This window comes from Carassius carassius, chromosome 17 (assembly GCF_963082965.1).
Source record: "Carassius carassius chromosome 17, fCarCar2.1, whole genome shotgun sequence".
NCBI lineage: Eukaryota > Metazoa > Chordata > Actinopteri > Cypriniformes > Cyprinidae > Carassius > Carassius carassius.
Genome location: NC_081771.1, coordinates 3441742 through 3462014, shown reverse-complemented (window position 1 = coordinate 3462014; position 20273 = coordinate 3441742). Strand labels below are relative to the sequence as shown.

The 20273-nt window shown below is 35.9% G+C and overlaps 2 protein-coding genes across 2 annotated transcripts in view; both read left to right on the top strand.

Annotated features, from left to right (window-relative positions):
- Nucleotides 1-420: 420 nt before the first annotated feature.
- LOC132160451 (odorant receptor 131-2-like) lies at nt 421-1344 on the top strand. The gene has a single exon (XM_059570134.1). It carries the CDS (start codon nt 421-423, stop codon nt 1342-1344), a length of 924 nt encoding a protein of 307 aa, XP_059426117.1.
- A 3165-nt stretch (nt 1345-4509) lies between these two features.
- LOC132160771 (ubiquitin-like modifier-activating enzyme 1) overlaps nt 4510-20273 on the top strand; it is a 42814-nt gene continuing 27050 nt past the window's right edge. Inside the window, exons 1-17 of the mRNA XM_059570459.1 lie at nt 4510-4804; nt 5198-5244; nt 6068-6236; nt 6415-6549; nt 6644-6750; nt 6839-6929; nt 7504-7636; nt 7757-7854; nt 8022-8183; nt 15649-15813; nt 15924-16031; nt 16155-16235; nt 17111-17266; nt 17465-17630; nt 17760-17956; nt 18371-18435; nt 18968-19163. Coding sequence (XP_059426442.1) covers nt 5201-5244; nt 6068-6236; nt 6415-6549; nt 6644-6750; nt 6839-6929; nt 7504-7636; nt 7757-7854; nt 8022-8183; nt 15649-15813; nt 15924-16031; nt 16155-16235; nt 17111-17266; nt 17465-17630; nt 17760-17956; nt 18371-18435; nt 18968-19163 — 2073 coding nt within the window. The 5' untranslated portion in view covers nt 4510-4804; nt 5198-5200. The remainder of the gene's footprint in view (nt 4805-5197; nt 5245-6067; nt 6237-6414; nt 6550-6643; nt 6751-6838; nt 6930-7503; nt 7637-7756; nt 7855-8021; nt 8184-15648; nt 15814-15923; nt 16032-16154; nt 16236-17110; nt 17267-17464; nt 17631-17759; nt 17957-18370; nt 18436-18967; nt 19164-20273) is intronic.

Sequence of the window (20273 nt, the reverse complement as noted above, 5' to 3'; positions counted from 1 at the left end):
GGATGACATGGGGGTAAATAAATACTCAGGACATTTTTATTCTGAGAGTGAACTAGTCCTTTAATAATGCTTTAAGGCCTCTTGTGGCAATGCAGAGAGTGCAGTATTTGCATTGAAAATATTTGAATAGACTAACTTAAAATCTCCCTTTGGCTATGACCGTCTTGTTTAATATTCATGATGTCTGCCCTTTCCACAAACCATAAGTAACATACAGCAGCTGATTAAAACTCATGTCAGCTTCAGACTGCCCACCATCCAGAACCAGTTCTTCTGCTCAAGGTAAATCTATGAGACTTAAAAAAACATAAAAACATTTTTAAAAAAAACCTAGACTAAGTTAAGACTGTAGTAGGTAATTTTTTTTTAACCACTCTCTCCTCTTCCCGTTCCAGATCCTTGCTGGTAAAGAACTGGAAAATGAACTCAACGGTCTGGTTTGTGGATAGTTATGAAGAAGCTCTTGCTAAAAACATTGTGATTGTTTCTCTCGGTCTTATCATTAATTTCATTAACGGAATGCTGGTGGTGACTTTCTTCTCCAATCCACTGTTTTCAAGAGACTCCAGATACATTTTATACATTCACCTGGTAATCAATGACATGCTCATGATATGCCTATCAGTGACTTTATATGTGTTGACCTACATTTCACCACTTGTGAATGCTTCATTGTGTTGCACATTGTTGGTGGTTGGTACAACCACCTTTATGATCACTCCATTGAATCTGGCTGGTATGGCAATAGAGCGGTTCATTGCTATCTGTAAACCACTGCATCACGCTCAGATTTGCACACCACAAAGGACTTACATTTTTATATGTTTGCTGTGGCTTATAGGAGTTATACCTTCTCTGGCAGATATCATTATTCTACTATTAATCCAGCCCATATCTTTTTTCAGCTCTCTTGTACTTTGCTATCCATTCAGTTTATTCCGTTCCAAAGCCCACAAGGATCGCACCACTGCTTCACAAGTCATTTATATGTCACTGGTGTGGATAATTCTCATCTATACTTACTGCAAAGTCCTTTTCACTGCCAAAAAGGCTGTTTCAAAGGGTTCAGCAAATAAGGCTCGGAGAACAATACTATTGCATGGTGTCCAGTTACTTCTTTGCATGCTTTCCTACATCGCCCCTGTTTTGGATTTAATTCTCACACCTTTTTTTCCTGTTGACAGAACAAAGATCACTTTCTTTAATTATCTAATCACAAATATTATGCCAAGATTACTGAGTCCTTTGATTTATGGGGTCCGAGACCAGAAGTTTCTGAAACAAATGAAGGAATACTTTACCTGTAAAGTTATTATTGTAAAGATTATGCCATCAAAATTATGATTTTCAGTTGAATAAATGTACTTATAAATAATGTATTTATTTGTATTCATGTTTAATAAAGACACTTTTTATTTGAAAACATCAAATTATTCTTGAACAGTGGCTCAGAAAGTGTTCAGAAATCAGTTTCCTATATATATGTATATATATATATATATATATATATATTAATACCACTTATAAATTAGGTTAAACATATATGAGTAATTAACCCATTGAGTCTTGATGTGTGTTCAGCTGTGTTTGTCTGCTTTAGTCAGATGAATAAAATCAGTTTACCTCAAGTTCACGTTCAAAGATTGTTGATTGTTGATCACATTAACTATGGGAAGGAACCAAAAATGTATCTTTAATATCTGTTGATTTATACATTTACATGCCTTCATAGCCAAACTACAATTTTAAAATTAAATATTTAGCAAAACTGCTTAATATAGTTGGTGATAGTACTGTATTATGATTATTATTTTTTAATAAAATAAATCATACTGTAAATTCTTACTCTTTGTGGTTTTGCTACAGTTATTTTTAATTCCAAGGTTTAGGCTACGTGCATTATTTTGTCACTTAATCATTTCATTCATTTATTTATTTTTATGTTTATTTTTTATCATTATTTAAAATTGAGAATTTCTAAATAAATGAAAAAAAGAAATATACATTTTATCATATATATTTTAGATCAGCAAAATATACAACAGTGTAACTTTGTTAATTTAACTTAAAAATATTTTTTTGTATGTACGTTGAAATCAAAAACTATTGTAAATGGTTAATTAAGGTAAGCGCTGAAAACAGTAACAGGTGTCACGTATTGGAAAATGATTAGACCATATTCATTAGCAGCGATTTGGACAATTTTTTTACCTGATAAACGACAGAGTGGAACTTTAACAACATTTGAATCTTTAATCTTTAACAAAGATTGAGTGATCTTATCTGACCAATTTGAGACAAATTCCGGGTCGTTTGGTGCCCAAGTTACATAGACATATAAATACCTAGACGCCTCATTGGCCGCTCGACGTCGCATTATAGAACAAAATGTCAAGCATCGTCAAGTCTTTTACATTATTTGACTCATTAATTGAATAAAATAGAAAATCTTGAGGGAAGCGGCGGATAATTAATCTTTATTTGTCAGGTTTTGTCTTCACAACTACACCACTCTATTCACAGAGAAAGACAGAACTGAAAACTGAAATAAAATGTGTTTCTTGAGGATTTCTCAGAGGATTTTTTATTATATATATATATATATGTGTGTGTGTGTGTGTGTGTGTGTGTGTGTGTGTGTGTGTGTACATGTATATATTATACTTAAGGAGCTCATTAATTAAACATAATTTGGAACTCATGTCCACAATTTTTTGTGTTCTGTCATTAGTTGTGTCTTAATTTGTTTAATAAGTATTACACAAATAGTATTTTAAAACTACATTTCACAATTATTTATTTTACTCTATAATTAACTATTAATTTATTCTTCATTTTGTCTATTCTGTATTATTCCAACCTTGATATTACATATTCTTCTTGCTATTATTAATCTATTGTTGTTCTGTTATTTATTATGGTATTATTCATATTATACATATAATTTGTGGCATTATAAATCTATTATATCACGTATGTTATTGTACTCGCTTTTCATATTATTCACTTTACTTCAAGTTGTACTACATATACTTTTTAATATAACATATCACTTTTACTATATTTCTACTGTGCACTGTATCAGTGCATATTTTCATTTTCACTGGATCCATAGCCTCATCAGTTACATGTGTTATTATTTGTTGTGGAGTTCATCTGTAGGCTATAGAGTGCTATTGTCACAGTGTCTGGGTTGTGTTCCCTGGGTTTCCACTAGGTGTCCTCAGTTCCCACAGTGTTTATCATTTATCACTTCCTGTCTCCTTATTTGGTCACCTTCCTCCTTGTTTAGTTAATTGATTGTTCCCCACCTGTCTCCTGTTTCCCCATCATCCTTTTGTGTATTTATATCTGGTCTGTCTGAGTCTTAGTGACGGAGTCCTTGTTTAATGTTAAATGTTAATTCATGTCCTTGCCTTGCCTTGTCTTCGTGTTTTGTTTATGTTTGGATTTGTTGGATATCGACCCCTGCCTGGACTGTTTATTCTTTGGATTGCCCCTTTAATAAAGTCACATACCTGCACTTGGATCTCTCCGTGTTTCTTGAACCATCAGACGTGACAGAAGGCCTTCTGTCACAAAACACGAAGACAAGGCAAGGCAAGGCAAGGCAAGGACATGAATTAACATTTAACATTAAACAAGGACTCCGTCACTAAGACTCAGACAGACCAGATATAAATACACAAAAGGATGATGGGGAAACAGGAGACAGGTGGGCAACAATCAATTAACTAAACAAGGAGGAAGGTGACCAAATAAGGAGACAGCAAGTGATAAATGATAAACACTGTGGGAACTGAGGACACCTAGTGGAAACCCAGGGAACACAACCCAGACACTGTGACAGCTATCAAATGAAAAGCAGAGTACAAGTGTGACCCTTTTTGATGTATGTACATGTTTTATTCAATTTTCTCAGTAATAGCAAATTATTCGTGTTTAAAGATGTATTATTTCGATTTTTCCCAGTATTTCAAAGGGAATGAGCTGTGTTTTGACCTGAGACACAAGAAAGAAAACAAATGTTGGGATTGAACACAGAGAAACCAATAAAACAACTACATTTCATTTAATGTACATTCAAATTACATTACATGCATATGTCACAGTTATACTAAATTAACATTCGAATTGTAAACCGAAAATAATCAACGAAATCAACAAGTGAGACAGATGTGAGCTTTCACAATTCCTTACGAAAATTAATAATTTTCCAAACCTAACTAAATAACTGGAGGCAAAGTTTTTTTAACTGCACGTAGATCACAAACATGAAATCGGTTTATAAATGTGAACGTTATCGTGTTTTTATTTAGAAAAAACCGCAGCTCCCCGTTTACTTCCATGTATTTTTAAGGAAGTCTTGCCCTCACTAACATGGCGGACGCGTTGACGAATCGCAGCAACGGCTCAGAGCGGCCAATGAGGCGTCTAGTTATTTATATGTCTATGCCCAGTTACTGAAGCTAATGCTGTTATTTCCGGCGTGGATTCGCAGCGCCACCTTGTGGTTTTCTGCGGTGATCTGCTCGTGCATAACTCACGAGCAGTGTGTTGGCCTTACCTGAAGAATCTCAGCGTCCGACAGCAAGTTGTTAAAGATACAGAATAATAATAATAATAATAATAATAATAATAATAATAATAATAATTGCATTTTTAATCACTCGATATGGCCGCATGTGAGAGAGAGGACCGAAAGTTACACAATAATCGAAACGAAAGTGAAACCCTTTCCTCTGAATCACATCACTTTCTGTTCTGACACAGGAACGAACCAAACGCCAAACTGCACTGAAAGGTAAATGTTACTGAAAATATTGCCTTCTCTTTGGACGATTTTTGTCAATAATAGCTAATTACAGTTAATTATACGTTGTCCATATTTATAAATTCATCACTGGTCGCTTGTTGTTCGCTAATGTACAATATCTTTGAAAACTCTCAAAGCCTTTCATTGATTATGTTTACCCAGGCGTTGAACTGGTAACTTCTATTTAAAAAAAGAGCCACCACTGCAAAAAAGTACCTTGTAAACATGCAACATATTAATAGTACAGTATTAAATGTAACGTGTAAATAGCCTACCATACATGAATTTGGAAATCAGGAATGACCTTGCTATTAACATCTGATACTATTGCTGTACTGCTTTGTAAAGGACAGCACTGACAATGATCTGTCATTCTTACAGAAAATGGCTCAAGCTGATATTGACGAGGGATTATATTCTCGACAACTGTAAGTGTACTGTAAAATATTCTTTTCTGCTTTCCTTATCTGCATCTTGGTTTTCCCTTAAATGTCTACTTATTTGTGCTTTCTATTTCTTGGAAATGTATCTTTAGAAATGTAATTGCCAGTATTCCTGCTGCACAGTGGTGTAAAGCATATGAGTATTCATACTTTCACTTCTAGTAATAATTTTTACTCCATTAACTTTAATTAACCACTGTTGAAACCTAATGCAATCACTTGAATTACATTTCCAGTTGAATAAAATTTGTGTTGCATTTATTACACTTTCATTTAGATATTAAAAATATATTTCACCGTTTTTCTGTTTCCTTTGTTAAAAAAAAAAGTAAAAATAAATGAAAAATAGTTTGTTGTTTCAGCTATAATTTTAATGTTAAATTATCTTTTTGAGCTCAGGTTTTAGTTAAAGGAATTCCTGTCATGTATTTTCCAAGACAGCAATACTGTATGAATAGTTACGCCCCATCTTTACTTCCTGGTATTTTTCAGAGAAAAACCAAAGCATAGTTGAAATAATTTGGATGCTATTTTGTTTACTAGAGTACTGATGCATTATATGAAAATGTTCCATATGTTATTTAATATGCAAAGTGCAAAGAATACATCATGGTAGCATTGACAGCATATTTGTTATATTTAATATATGCTTGATTTAATTTAGATCAAATGTTCTATTTATTCTCTCGCACAAAATATATCAATTGAAAATGGCAGCATTCACAGTTCAAACGTTTCAAATATTAAATCAGCAAGTACTGAAATGCATTTACTTTAAGCATGGTGCAATTTTTTCATCTCACAACAGGTACGTGATTGACCATGATGCAATGCGTCGCATGGGAAAGGCTGATGTCCTCATTGCTGGAATGCGAGGTCTTGGTGTGGAGATTGCCAAGAATGTGATCCTGGCTGGAGTTCGATCGGTCACCATTCAGGATGAGGGTGTGGTGGAGTGGAGAGATCTGTCCTCTCAGGTAATCAGTCCTATTACTGCTATTAAAACAATACTCCACCAAAAGAAATATTCTGTCATCATTTATTAACCACAAACGATCAGCTGCTGTTCTGAACAGTGAAATCATTTATTCAGGTGTTTTGGTGTGTCTTTCACTAGTCATATATGCGAACTTTTACTTGAAATTCTCTCTGTAGTTTTACCTAAAGGAGGCTGATCTGGGTCAGAACAGGGCTTTATGCTCTGAGAAGCAGCTCTCTAGTCTGAATGTCTACGTTCGAGTGTCTTCCTGGACTAACAAACTCGATGAGGACTTCCTCAGTAAGTTCCAGGTGAGTTATAATGTTGGATTTATATGCATGTGCAATAAAGATTTTTTAACCGATTTTTCTTGCTTAGTCATATTTAACGTGTTTATCCCAATAGGTGGTGGTGCTCACAAATTCACCTTTAGAAGAGCAGCTATGTGTGGGAGCGTTTTGTCATTCAAACAATATAAAGTTTATTGTGGCTGACACCAGAGGGCTTTGTGGGTAGGCTGCATCACACAAATCAGCAAAATATGTGAAGCTGGTTAAAATAGTACTGGATTAGATTCTGATTTGTGTGTTTGGTTCACAGGCAGCTGTTTTGTGACTTTGGCGAATCATTTGAGGTCATAGACACAAACGGAGAGACTCCAGTATCGTCCATGATTGCTCACATCAGCAAGGTGACACAGAACAAAAATCACATTTTCACTTTCATTTAGATTTTCTGAGAGATTTCTGTTACTCTACTGAATATCCATTCCAGCTAAACTAATCCTTAAGAATCCATAATAATAAAAAAGGAATCAGGCAAGCTTTTTTGAGATTCTGTTTACCATATTTTACATTTCAATGTGAATAAAAACCTAAATTAAGTTTGTTGATCATAAATGGAGTGTGCCTTTACAGGAGGCTTGAATTAAACGGATAGATGTTTATTATGTTTATAATTTCTTAATGAACTTCATGAAGCGTCAAAGTGGATGGACATTCAATGGAGGCAAAGAAGTCTTTCAGATTTCATTAGAAATATCTTTATCTGTGAACTTCATCTAACATGAACATAGTCTTATGGATTTGTAACATGACATAATTTATTTTTAGTTCCTATGTAATTTTCTAGAGTTGCCAAATGGAATTGCAAACAATGCTTGTTTCAACCTTGCTACCACCCCTTATGAGTTAACATTTCTTAATTTCTAATACTATTTTTACCATCCTAAAATGAATTTGAAAACGTGTTCTTTGCCGTCACAGGACAATCCAGGCATCGTGACATGCACAGATGAGGAAAGCCACGAGTTCACCGATGGCATGTTTGTGAATTTCTCTGAGATTCAAGGCATGACTGAACTCAATAGTTATGGCCCCATTGAGATCAAAGTGAGAGGTAGGTGTCATATGATCAAATATATGGAAAACATTTAGAGCTGATCATTGAAAGACAATGTCAAGCAAATGTCAATAGCAATGCAAATCAGTCAATAACAATATATTTTAATGTTTTCAGACAGCTACTCCTTCAGTATTTGTGACACTTCAAACTTTTCTGAGTATGTGAAGGGTGGAGTGGCAACTGAAGTGAAACAGCCTGAAATCCTCAGCTTTGTAAGTATCAGCCATGACTGATTTATTCCATAGTGAGGATTCTTGACTGCATAATATGGTATAATTAATTATTTTAAAATACTAGTATTTTTTTGAAACCTGGAAGTGTGTCGATGTACGGCATTAAAGCAAGGCACGCCATTGAGTTGATATTTTAATTCTCGCAGAAACCTCTGATTGTGGCTCTGGATGAAGCGATTAGAGATCCTGGGCTTGTGGAGATGACAGACTATGGCAAAACACAAAGACACCTGTCTCTGCATCTGGGCTTCCAGGCCCTGCATAGATTTACTCAGAAATACAGCCGGGCACCCCATCCTAGATCCCAGGTCAGTCCAACAAAACTGTTATGCTAAATACGTTTTTTTTTAAGTAAGTCTATAAATGTGTTCAAAACTGGAAAAACTGTTTACAGCATTGTCAAACAAAAACAGACAGTAAATGTATTTTTACTACTGAAAATAGGTCAGGAATTGTATTTTGAATGAGAACAGGGGCACCCCCAAGGGGTGGCCACGGCCACCCCTGTATAAACTCTGGCCACCCCTGCAGAATGCAGAATGTAAATTCACAATAGTTTAAGAAGTGAAAAAAAAGTGCAGCACCTGCTGCAGCCACAGTTTTGCGTCTCTAAGGGCGCCACTCATCCATAGGGGGGCCAGAATGAGTGAACGAGTGAATTTATTTTTTTTTTTTTACATTTTTTTTTTTTATAATAGGCTACTATTTAAAAACCATTAATTCGAAATACTACCAAATAAAGCTAAAAAAAAAAACAACAAAAAAAGTCCGGCTCTTCAATCTTCCCCCGCCCATCAAGAGCTTGAAGTGCGTCAGAAAACAGAGCGCGCGCGATCAGTTGTTGGTAATTTGTTGTGTAGCGTGCCCGACGCCGCATCCAATGTAGACAGCACTGCTTTTGTTAACACACAGCTCGTAGAAACGGGCCTGGCAGCTCGCGCCAGTTCTAGACACGGTGAAAGTTTCCTGATTGTGACGGAAGGCCGAATTTACATGACACATTATAAATGAGCATAGTCTATGGAGGTAAATCAGTAGCTAAACTCGAGAGGTTGAAGATCTGATTGTGAGAACTTGTCATATTAATATTTGTATTTGTAAGTTCAAATTTACACTCACAGCTCTGATGTGAAAAGCTGAATCTTTCAATTTGCACACACAGACAATGATCAAAACACCCGTGTTTTGAATTGGAAGTTGTAGATTAATAGTTACAAATGTGTAGAATGACATTCACACAAAGAAAACGACATACACACATGTTTACGACATATTTACTTTTGTACTTTACTTCAGTTTCGCTGCACAACGTCAAGTCGGCACTTACAACCTGTCAGATCTGGAAGTACAAGTTCAAATCCTAGCGCTCTGACTTTTGCTACTCTTTTTGCGGTATTCTGTTGCAAAACTCACTTGTGCACTTGTATATGCAGATGTGAGAGAGCAGAGCTGGGGGCGGGGCTTTGGTGCGAATGAAGACATTTTATTGGTCGATGCCCGACCAATGAACAACGCCAATTGGTTTCACTGAATATCCTTAGCTTTGACAGGATTTTAAGACACTGCATTCATTTTGTCATTCAGGTATTATCTAGTAGACAAATAATGCAACATATTTTATATGTATATCCCACTGCATATTGCAGAGTAAACTAGCTGTACCAGAGCATGCTTTGATCTCACCGCCACGCGGTCACGTGGTCCATGGAGCTATCAATAGTACTAAACCAAACGTTTTGTAAATATGCTTGAAATGTATTAATTGGGACAGACAGCAGTTTTATTATATTTGCAGCGATTTCTAGTAATTTGTACTAGGGATGGGCGATACCAGTTATTTTCTTTTCGATCCGATACAAAGTACTTTCAAGACAAGTATCGGCGATACCGATACCGATACTTCTGTGAAAATTTTTTATGTAAGTGATTTTATAGAGTCTTTTGATAGCAACATTATTAATATTAAATCAAATGGACATGAAAACGTTTTGCTTACGTTTATTATTAAACACTGAACACTTTTACCACATTTCTTCCCTTTATAGATTTTTTAAATGAAACAAGTTGAAATTAACATTTTCCTCTTGAGCCTGTTTTTTCTATGACTGATAAACTCTCCAGCTTAATAATAAAATAAAACAAATCCCTGATAAAAGACTGGAATGCACTTAAAATAAAACCAGGGATGACTGTTAGGCTGAGAACAGTGTCATATTATGTTATTTAAATGTCAAACTTGAACTTCAGGCTGAATTTTAAGTTGGAATGTTCATATGTGTACTGATATACGCAGCCAGCATGAGTCGGATTTATAGGTTTTTGTTAAGGAACAAGAGAATGTTGACATTTTTCCCCTTTAGTCTGTTCCTTCTTTGACTGATCAACTCCCCTGTTTTGGAAAAATTCTCTCAGAAGGGACAGATAATGCAGTGATCCCAAGATATTTCTTTGCCAGTTTGCTGAGAGCTGGAAAGGTCTGTTCATGATTTCTCCACCAAACTAATGGGTCTTGGTTTCGGGGAACTACTTTTTCCTCAGCATAGCGACACATTTCAATTATGGAATCGCTGCTTCCTGATTGTTGTTGTTGTGTTGATAGAACCTGCGAGTCAAAATCCCCCCATATGCCTCCTTTAGCTGTAGATGATGCAGTACATGGGGTCACTGAAGGAGTCACTGATGATGCAGAGCTTGCTGTAGGTACTGACACAGACCTTAGGTCAGATGTTGAGGTAGCTTCTGGTGCAGCAGCCAAGTGGACATCCCGCATTTCAGATAGGAGTCGCTTTTTTACAGCTTCTACATGATCTTTGTCACGAAATGCCAGGTGCTTAAACCTTATGTCAAGAAAGGTGTTGGCACCAAGACTGTGTATGGTTTCAAGTCCACGGAATCTCCGCTGACATTGGTTGGCTAGTTCTGTGGCAAAAGAGCTTCCTTGACGCTCAGTGGCAGCAGATGCTCTAAGCAGCAGTGATACTAGGGGAATGACCTTTGAGACAGAAGTGTATTTTTCTACTGATACTTCACGTGTTGCCTCCTCAAAAGGTTTCAGGGCCTCAATGGTCAGGTGGATAACAAACCGCTCTTCAGTTGTAAAGCACAGGTCACTCTTTCCAAGTAAACAGAGGGCTGTGGTAACTGGATCTATTTGTTCATGTAGCCTCTCCAACATGTAAAAAGCTGAATTCCACCTGGTTTCAACTGAAATAATCAGTTTATGTTCTGCCACTTTCAGTTGATTTTGTATCTGTTTAAGTTTCTCTGTGGCTTTTGTGCTATGGTGGAAAAAGGATACAATGCTTCTGCATTTTTCCAGCAGATGAACGGTCTCCGGAGATGCCTTTATTGCATCTTTGACCACCAAGTTCAATGTGTGGGCAAAACATGGGTAATGCATCCACCCAGCCTTATGCACTGCAGCAACCATGTTTGCACCGTTGTCTGTGACAACTGCAAGCACCTTTTGAGTAACGCCCCATTCTTCAGCTATTCTTTTCAGCTCTGCACTAATATTGTCACCTGTGTGCTGTACACTGAAATGGCAGGTTTCTAGCACAAAATCATGCATTTGCCAGCTGTTGTCAATAAAATGACAGGTCACAGTTAAATATGCCTCTGTGGACCTTGAGGTCCACATATCTGTTGTGAGAATGACATGGTTTGCATGTTGTAATGTTGTCATTACTTTGGCTTTACATTCAGCATACATATTGTTAATTGTACAGTCCATCAGCTTTTTCCGGGAAGGGATTTGGTAACGTGGATCAAGAATCTTGACAAGAGCAATAAAACCTTTGTCTTCTACAACTGAGATTGGCTGGAGGTCCCTTACAATCATCTCTCCAATGCGTCTTGTAATTTCAGATGCTCTCTGCGAGTCATCTATAAAATATAATACATATATTATGTTCTTGAAGCTGTGTTACAGGCATTAAGAATTTATAATTATAGTAAATCTCTCCCGTATTACTTGACACTTAAACTGTCATTTGTTTAATAAAAAAAAAATTAAATGATAATTAATTATTATAAATGATTTAATTAAAGAATATCCACCAAATAGCCTATCAGGTAACATAAATAGATATAGCTAATGAAAAATGTTTAAAGCAAAATATCCAGTTTAATATTCTGCTCTACATAAAATACTGTATCTTCATATCTGATACAGTCTGTATTGTACAAAGTAGCTTATAGCTAAAAAATAATGTGACTTGACTTTTTGAATTCAAATAATCTAACCACCACTTAATACCTGGGTAATGTTGACCTCTCTGAAAGCATTCTGCTAATGAACTCTGCCTCGAGCCAGAAGATGGGGGTCGTGGCTGTGTTACCTCCTCTGCTCGCTTCAGCTGCACTTCGTCGTGCTCTGTAAGGTGTTTTGCTTTAAGATGTTTTGTCAAATTTGTGGTATTACCACAGTGGCGTATTTTTTTTTTTACAAACGTCACACAAGGCTTCATCAGTATTTACTGGAGTGAAATAACCCCAAATTACGCTTCTCTTTCTTTCACTCATCGCAGTCATGCACTCGAACACCTTTCCTAAACCTGTCTGCATTGACTGACTGTCTGAGTGTGCTGCTGCCTGCTGGCCTGCTGGACTGTGAGTGAGTGTGAGTGCGGTGATACAGCGAAAGGAGACGTAACTGAGTGAGCGAACGCGGTGATACAGCGGAAGAAGATATAGTTCCCATTGACGTTATGATTAAAGTGTATTTATATTCAATATGGCGTAGGCTACTACTAATTTAAAAAAAAAATAATAATAGAATCGATACTTGTATTTGAGAATCGATCCTTTTGATACAAAGGCAGTATCGAAAATATCGATACTTAAGGATCGATCCGCCCATCCCTATTTGTAACACATAAAGTGCATTGATTATGCATGGGTAACTACGTTGACTAATGACTATGCATTACAATAGCATTTTATACTGGAAAATGGAACAGCACTATGTTCTCATACTCCTCCTTGGCAGTTAAATGTGACTAAACAATTAAGTGTAACTTTTAACCAATAAAATAACTGTACTACATGTTAACTCAGTCCTGTTTAGTTAATTTGAAGAGATCATGGTACTTAATAATATGCGCAGTATTTATGATCCATGAATGACCATTTGGAATATAACATTTTATAATATGGTTATTATTTATACTACAATAACTGTAGTATTTAGGTTTAAATTCCAGTGCAAAGAGGCACGCTTTAAATTAGAGGCATTTGATGGCCAGAAAGATAATATTCGTATGCAATTCCATTGCTTAAACACTAGATGGCCTTGTTGATGTTTAATAAATACATGTATTTAGCTCTACTAGTTGCTCAAAACAGTATTTCTGGTCATAAGTGCTTATTTTTTAGGTTTTGCTGTTTAATGTACATTTAGACATTATTAAACACTCGATTTTTATTAAAAAAAAATAATAAAAATAATGTTGCATTTAAAAAGGTTAATTACTGACAAGCAAATTAGGAATTTAACCCAATGAAGATGTTAAAATTATTTTTACAAAACATAAAAAATAATAAAAACAGCATTATATTGCAACTCTGGTAGAGTGATATGCAGTAGGATATACATATAAAATATGTTGCATTATTTGTCTACCAGATAATACCTGAATGGCAAAATGAATGCAGTGTCTTAAAATCCTGTCAAAGCTAAGGATATTCCATTCAGTGAAAACAGTTGGCGTTGTTCATTGGTCGGGCATCGACCAATAAAATGTCTTCATTCGCACCAAAGCCCCGCCCCCAGCTCTGCTCTCTCACATCTGCATATACAAGTGCACAAGTGAGTTTTGCAACAGAATACCGCAAAAAGAGTAGCAAAAGTCAGAGCGCTAGGATTTGAACTTGTACTTCCAGATCTGACAGGTTGTAAGTGCCGACTTGACGTTGTGCAGCGAAACTGAAGTAAAGTACAAAAGTAAATATGTCGTAAAAATGTGTTTATTTCATTTTCTTTGTGTGAATGTCATTCTACATATTTGTGACTATTAATCTACAACTTCCAATTCAAAACACGGGGATTTTGATCATTGTCTGTGTGTGCAAATTGAAAGATTCAGCTTTTCACATCAGAGCTGAGAGTGTAAATTTTAACTTACAAATACAAATATTAATATGACAAGTTCTCACAATCAGATCTTCAACCTCTCGAGTTTTGCTACTGATTTACCTTTATAATAGTCTGCGATAGATACAGTGCCAAAAAGAAGAGAAGAGGATAAAGACAGAGGTAAAGAGATGCAATGAAAGAACAATTTATTGCATAGGAGTAAGATACTATAATTTCATTGCAGTTATTTTTACCTTAAACTTAATGTTAGCAGTTGTTCTGAGTTCTGAGTCCCCAGACTGTGATTTTGTACAATCATGTCAGTTTTAAGACGCATTTTTTATTATCACTTTTTTATTAATGTTTTACTCTACAGTTGTGCAGGGGATACAGTACAGGCCAAAAGTTTGGAAACATTACTATTTTTAATGTTTTTGAAAGAAGTTTCTTCTGCTCATCAAGCCTGCATTTATTTGATCAAAAATACAGAAAAAAATGTAATATTGTGATATGTTATTACAATTTAAAATAATTTGTTTTCAATGTATTATACTTTAAATTATCATTTATTTCTGTGATGCAAAGCTGAATTTTCAGCATCATTACTCCATTCTTCAGGGTCACATGTGACATCCGGTCTATCACATGATCCTTTAGAAATCATTCTAATATGATGATTTATTATGAGTGTTGGAAACAGTTCTGCTGTAGTGTGTGTGTGTGTGTGTGTGTGTGTATATATATATATATATATATATATATATATATATATATATATATATATATATATGCTAAATCATGAACACAATGACAGGGTGAAATGGGCTGTGATGCATGGGGCGCCAGGTAAAATCTTTCCTAGGGCAGCAAATTGGTCAGGGCCGGCCCTGTCTGAGCAACATTAAAGTGTTTCGTTCCTGAATGAATCAACCGTTTAAATGATTCGGTTTAATCGCAATGACTCACTTATTAACAGTGACTCGCTGCCACCTATTGGCGGTTTTAATTTCACATTTAATGGAACCTTTTCATTTTTTAAATAATTTCAAACATCAGTTTTCAATGTTTTATCTTTAAAATATCAAAACATTATTTATTCATTTGTAACTGCAGGTTAAAGTATTCCATGTTCCACTGAGCTGCATTAAACAGTGTGTAAAAACATCTAAATGGCACTTCAGATGCAGCTTCTGTTTTATCTACATTGCGAGGATCAATTTTGTTGATACTGATTGCATTTGCTTGGTAACAGCCCAAATGCAAGTATTTGACCTAAAATATGGTGCACACTTTTAGAAACAATGGTGTAAAGGTAAAAAAAAAAAAAAACTCAGGTGTCAGCACAATTAAAAATAAGATATCAGCACAATAACACTCAGCAAAATAGTGTAATTATCATTATCGATAAAATCCTAGAACTCACAGCGATATAACTTTTTGTCTATATTGCAAACCCTTAATTTTTTTTCTTTATTTTAATGTGCCACCCCCAAAATTTACTGTGGCCTCATTTGGCCACCCCTGTTAACATTTTCTGGGGGCGCCACTGAATGAGAAAGAAGCACTTAAGAGTAGAATTAGAATTTGTTGCACCCTAATAAGTACGTTGAATTTTCATTGTCAGATTCTTCTGTATATTTTACACCCATGTGTAGTAGTCCAGTAGTTCATCTCTGTGTTTTTGCTGCTCTCTATAGGCTGATGCTGAAGTGCTGGTTACTATCACAAAAGAGCTTTGCACAGAAGCAAAGTTTGATGATCTTGATGAAGATGCTGTAAGGCAGTTATGTTTTGTTGCCAGCGGTGATCTGGCGCCTGTCAGTGCCTTCATCGGCGGTCTGGCTGCTCAGGAGGTGGTGAAGGTGAGCTTAATCATTTAACATTAAATTCTGGCAGCACTAGTTGAGTTTGAGACCATGGTTTATATATGTGCACATTTTTTACTAACTACATTTTGTATGAAATCTTTCAGGCGTGCAGTGGTAAATTCACTCCTCTCAGACAGTGGCTGTACTTTGATGCCCTGGAATGCCTTCCTCAGGAGAACGATGGAGTCCTTTCTGAAGATGTCTGTGCTCCTGTAAGCTACAAGCCAGTTCATTCTCAGTGTTTAGAAAATAGTAAAGTCTTGTTTCTAATTAACATAATCAACTGAGCACTTTACATATTTCACATGATGTGATCTTTATCTTCTGTGCTGTAGAGAGACAGCCGATATGATGGGCAGATTGCTGTGTTTGGATCTGCTTTTCAAGACAAACTGAAGAAACAGAACTATTTTCTGGTGAGTGTATTTCATCTGTTTCACCAGCAGGTGAGGACATTACCCTGATTTGTGTTTCAGTAATCTCTGTTGGATCTTACCGTTGATCTTTTATGAAGAACAGTGAGCAAACCAGTCCTGTTGAGCACTAAGGATGTGTCATTCAGAGTTTCTTGTATGTATCAACCAAATATTTCAGATTTTTGGGAGGCAGGATTTTTTGGTTTGTTGCTTTGGAATGTTGTTATTGTGTATTTCTTCATTTTAAAACTCATGCTCATGTAAGTTTTATTCTAATAAAGAAGACTTATTTTGATAATACACAGTTAAAATGTTTGGGGTCTTAAATTAGTTTTAACAAAATATTTGTATTTATCTAAGATTCATTAAAGTGTATATATATATATATATATATATATATATATATAGTATTAGTATAAACATTTATAATGTTACAAACCATTTTTATTTGAAACAAATGCTATTCTTTAGCACTTTCTATTCATCAAAGAATCCTGAGAATTGTTGCACTGTTTCCCAAAAATATATAGCGACGCAACTGTTTACAAAATTTATAATAATCAAAAATGTTTCTTGAGCAGCAGATCAGCATATTACAATGATTTCTGAAGGATCATGTGACACTGAAAACTGGAGTGATGATGCTGAAAATGTATTTTAAAATGTATTACGTTATTTTAAATTGTAAAAATATTTTGGTGTTTTTAAATAATTTTCATCAAATAATTGCAGCCTTGGTGAGCAGAAGAGACTTCTTTCAAAAACATTAACAACAATACATTTTAAATATAAAAACCTGCATCACTTCTCAGTCTCATAGATTAATAATTTTATATTTATTAAATTCTCATGAAAATGTCTTTGTCTACGATCAGGTCGGAGCTGGAGCAATTGGTTGTGAGCTGCTGAAGAACTTCGCTCTGATTGGTCTGGGTGCGGGAGAGGCCGGGAAGATCACGGTGACTGACATGGACTCTATTGAGCGATCAAATCTGAATCGACAGTTTCTTTTCCACTCTAAGGACATTGGGGTAAGATGAGCTGGCACAAATCAGCAGCACTGAACAGCTACAAAATGTTACACTACTGTAAGATATCAGTAACTGTAGTCTAGAACAGAACCTGAAATCTGACTGAATGAGCCACATTCACTTCATGTTGTGCCTAATTTAACCCTCAACTGTGGTAAAATGTACTGCATTTACATTTATTTGTTCTGTGTTTCTCAGAGACTGAAGTCTGAGGTGGCAGCAGAGTCTGTTAAAGAAATGAACCCCTACATGAACATCACCGCTCACCAGAACCGTGTGTGTCCTGAGACGGAGGAGGTCTACACACATTCATTTTACAGCAAGCTTGATGGTGTGGCAGCGGCGCTGGATAATGTGGATGCACGTGAGTTTAACCTTTACACGGTTTTATTATGCACCAACAGTGTTTGCCAACCAAAATTATCAGCTGACCCAAAAAGACTATGCAAACTTGTAAATATGTGTGTAACATTTTATTTATCCTATGCATTAGGTGTCTATCTTGATCAATGCTGTGTGCGAAACAAAAAGCCTTTGCTGGAGGGAGGAACCCTGGGTAGTAAAGGCCACACTTTGGTGGTGGTACCACATCTGACTGAATCATACGGGCCCTCCACATCTGGAGGACAGAAAGCCATTCCCATTTGCACACTCAAGAACTTCCCTCACCGTATAGAGCACACACTACAGGTCAGAAGGCATTTGTAAACGTCGAAAGATTACTTGATTGTAAACGTATCAGTCTGGCAGTTTTGCAGCCGTTCAAGAAGCCATTGCAATTGAAAATAAACCTGTGTTATTAGAAATGTTGATTAAACATCTATTCACACCAACAATAAGTATAAAGATAACTGGAACTATTTGCGTCCACACCAAAAGACAATACAATCCTGTTTATTTTAAGTGTGTACTGCAGTATTGTTGCATCTGACTTTAAATGCAATATGATAGTAAATAAGCACCATTATGTATTAGAGACAGACATAAAAAACAGTGACAGCACAGTGACAGTGACAATTTTAACACAGCAGTTGTATTTCTACCATACTTGAAGCTATGACTGTACTGTTTGTGATTCACAAATCAATTGTTTGTCATTTTCAGTGGGCCAGAGACCAGTTTGAGGGACTTTTCAAACAAACGGCAGAGAATGTTAACAACTTTCTCAGGTATAGATGAATACAATTTAACTAGTTAATAGTCTAGAAGAGAGGAAATATAGGGTGAAGGGGCTCTGCTGTTATCAGCAGATGCAGATATCGAGATTCTGTTTCGATATTATACTCCTTCAAGTATACAGGCTCAGCTATTCATAATTAGTTCAACCCCAGGCTTCCTCCTGGTCTTCCTGCAGCAAGTGTCAGATCTCTTTTCCATCTGAAGTGAAGGATGTTATAGAGAGGCGAGTGTGCAGGAAGTTGAGGTGCTGTGTGCTGTAGGCAGATACTGCAAAGGGAAGGCAGCAGCATAACTGCCTCAATCTCAACTACTTCCTCTTGGCTGTTGGCAAATTGCAGCCTATGAGCGAAGGCAAGGAAGCACCCCACCCAACTGGAAGTGTTTTTAATTGTTTAAGTTTTGGTTAATGATCATTTTGGTGCCATATCAAATTTAACCTAAACAATTGATGTAAATAATTTAAATGATGAAAACTACTCCTGTACTGATATACTGCTCTACCTCTTTTCTCCATCTCTACAGTGACCCAACATTTGTTGATCGCACAGTTGCGCGTGGGGATGTGGAGGCTGTGGAAATACTGGACGGTGTCTATAGGAGTCTGGGTGAGGAATGGCCTCAGAACTGGGCTGACTGTGTCAGCTGGGCTCGCAGACAGTGGGAAACGCTCTACAACAACCACATTAAACAACTGCTACACTGCTTTCCCCCTGACCAGGTAACACAGAGACCAATGTATACACCAGTTACAGTATGCAGTCTAGGGGGGATGTCACTAATAAGGTCAATTTCATGAAAGCATGTCTAGATCATATCTTAAAATCTAAATTTTTATAAAACCTTTTTTAAGAACCATTGTAGTTTTACCATTATGACATAGTTTTTTCTTTAGTTATCTAAAATTAAGCTAAAATTATTATTACCAGACAGTCTTAAGGGGAAAAAAAAGAGAAAAGAAAACATACATGTATGTATAAGTTAGATTTGTATTTTTTAAATTATAGATTTTTATGACAAAAAGGTGCAAAACATTCCTGTCGTTCCTAATGGTTTTAAAGCAAATTATAATTTTTTATTATTATTATTTTGTATATTTTTTATTTTATTTCATTCTAACGTTTGAAATTAGACCCATACATGTTTTGACAGTTTTCATGAGATTCACACAAAATCTTTACAGTAAAATGCTAAATGATTAATTAAATGCCTACTAGTCTTTTAATAATTTGTCTAATAAGGCATTGTTTTTGGGGTTGATTGAGTTAGTTTCACTTTGCACCAGCAGGTGGCACTGTTGTCTATTACAACAGTGGGCTCTGAACAACAGTTAGAGGTCAGTGCAGGTTTATATGGCATGATAAAGTTTAAATTAAATTATTTACATTAAAAAAAGTCTTCATCATGAGATTGGCAGCATGTTCCAATATTTTCTTTCTAAATATGAGATTGTAATTTAGTCTTACTGACAGAGTAAAAGTACAATTGATCTTTTTTTTACTCGGAGTCTACGATTATGCAAAGTATGGATGTGGAGAAATGTCTAATCCATAGCATCAGTGCCTGCACACTGAGATAAACATGCGTCCAGAGGAGGGGTGATAGGACAAGAAGAGAGTTTTGAAACTCTGTTGTCCTTTATCTTGCATGTCCAGATAAAACCATTGCAAAACCAGAAGTTGCAGATTTGAAATGGGAATGTAGACCTCAGTTCAGTATGAGGGTTTGTGCACGATCCATTTTGCATGGATGTACTAAAAAAGAATAAATCATGCAGTTTCCCTGAGGTTTGGTTGAGCTTGACATAACAGTTTCTCATTATTACTTGGAT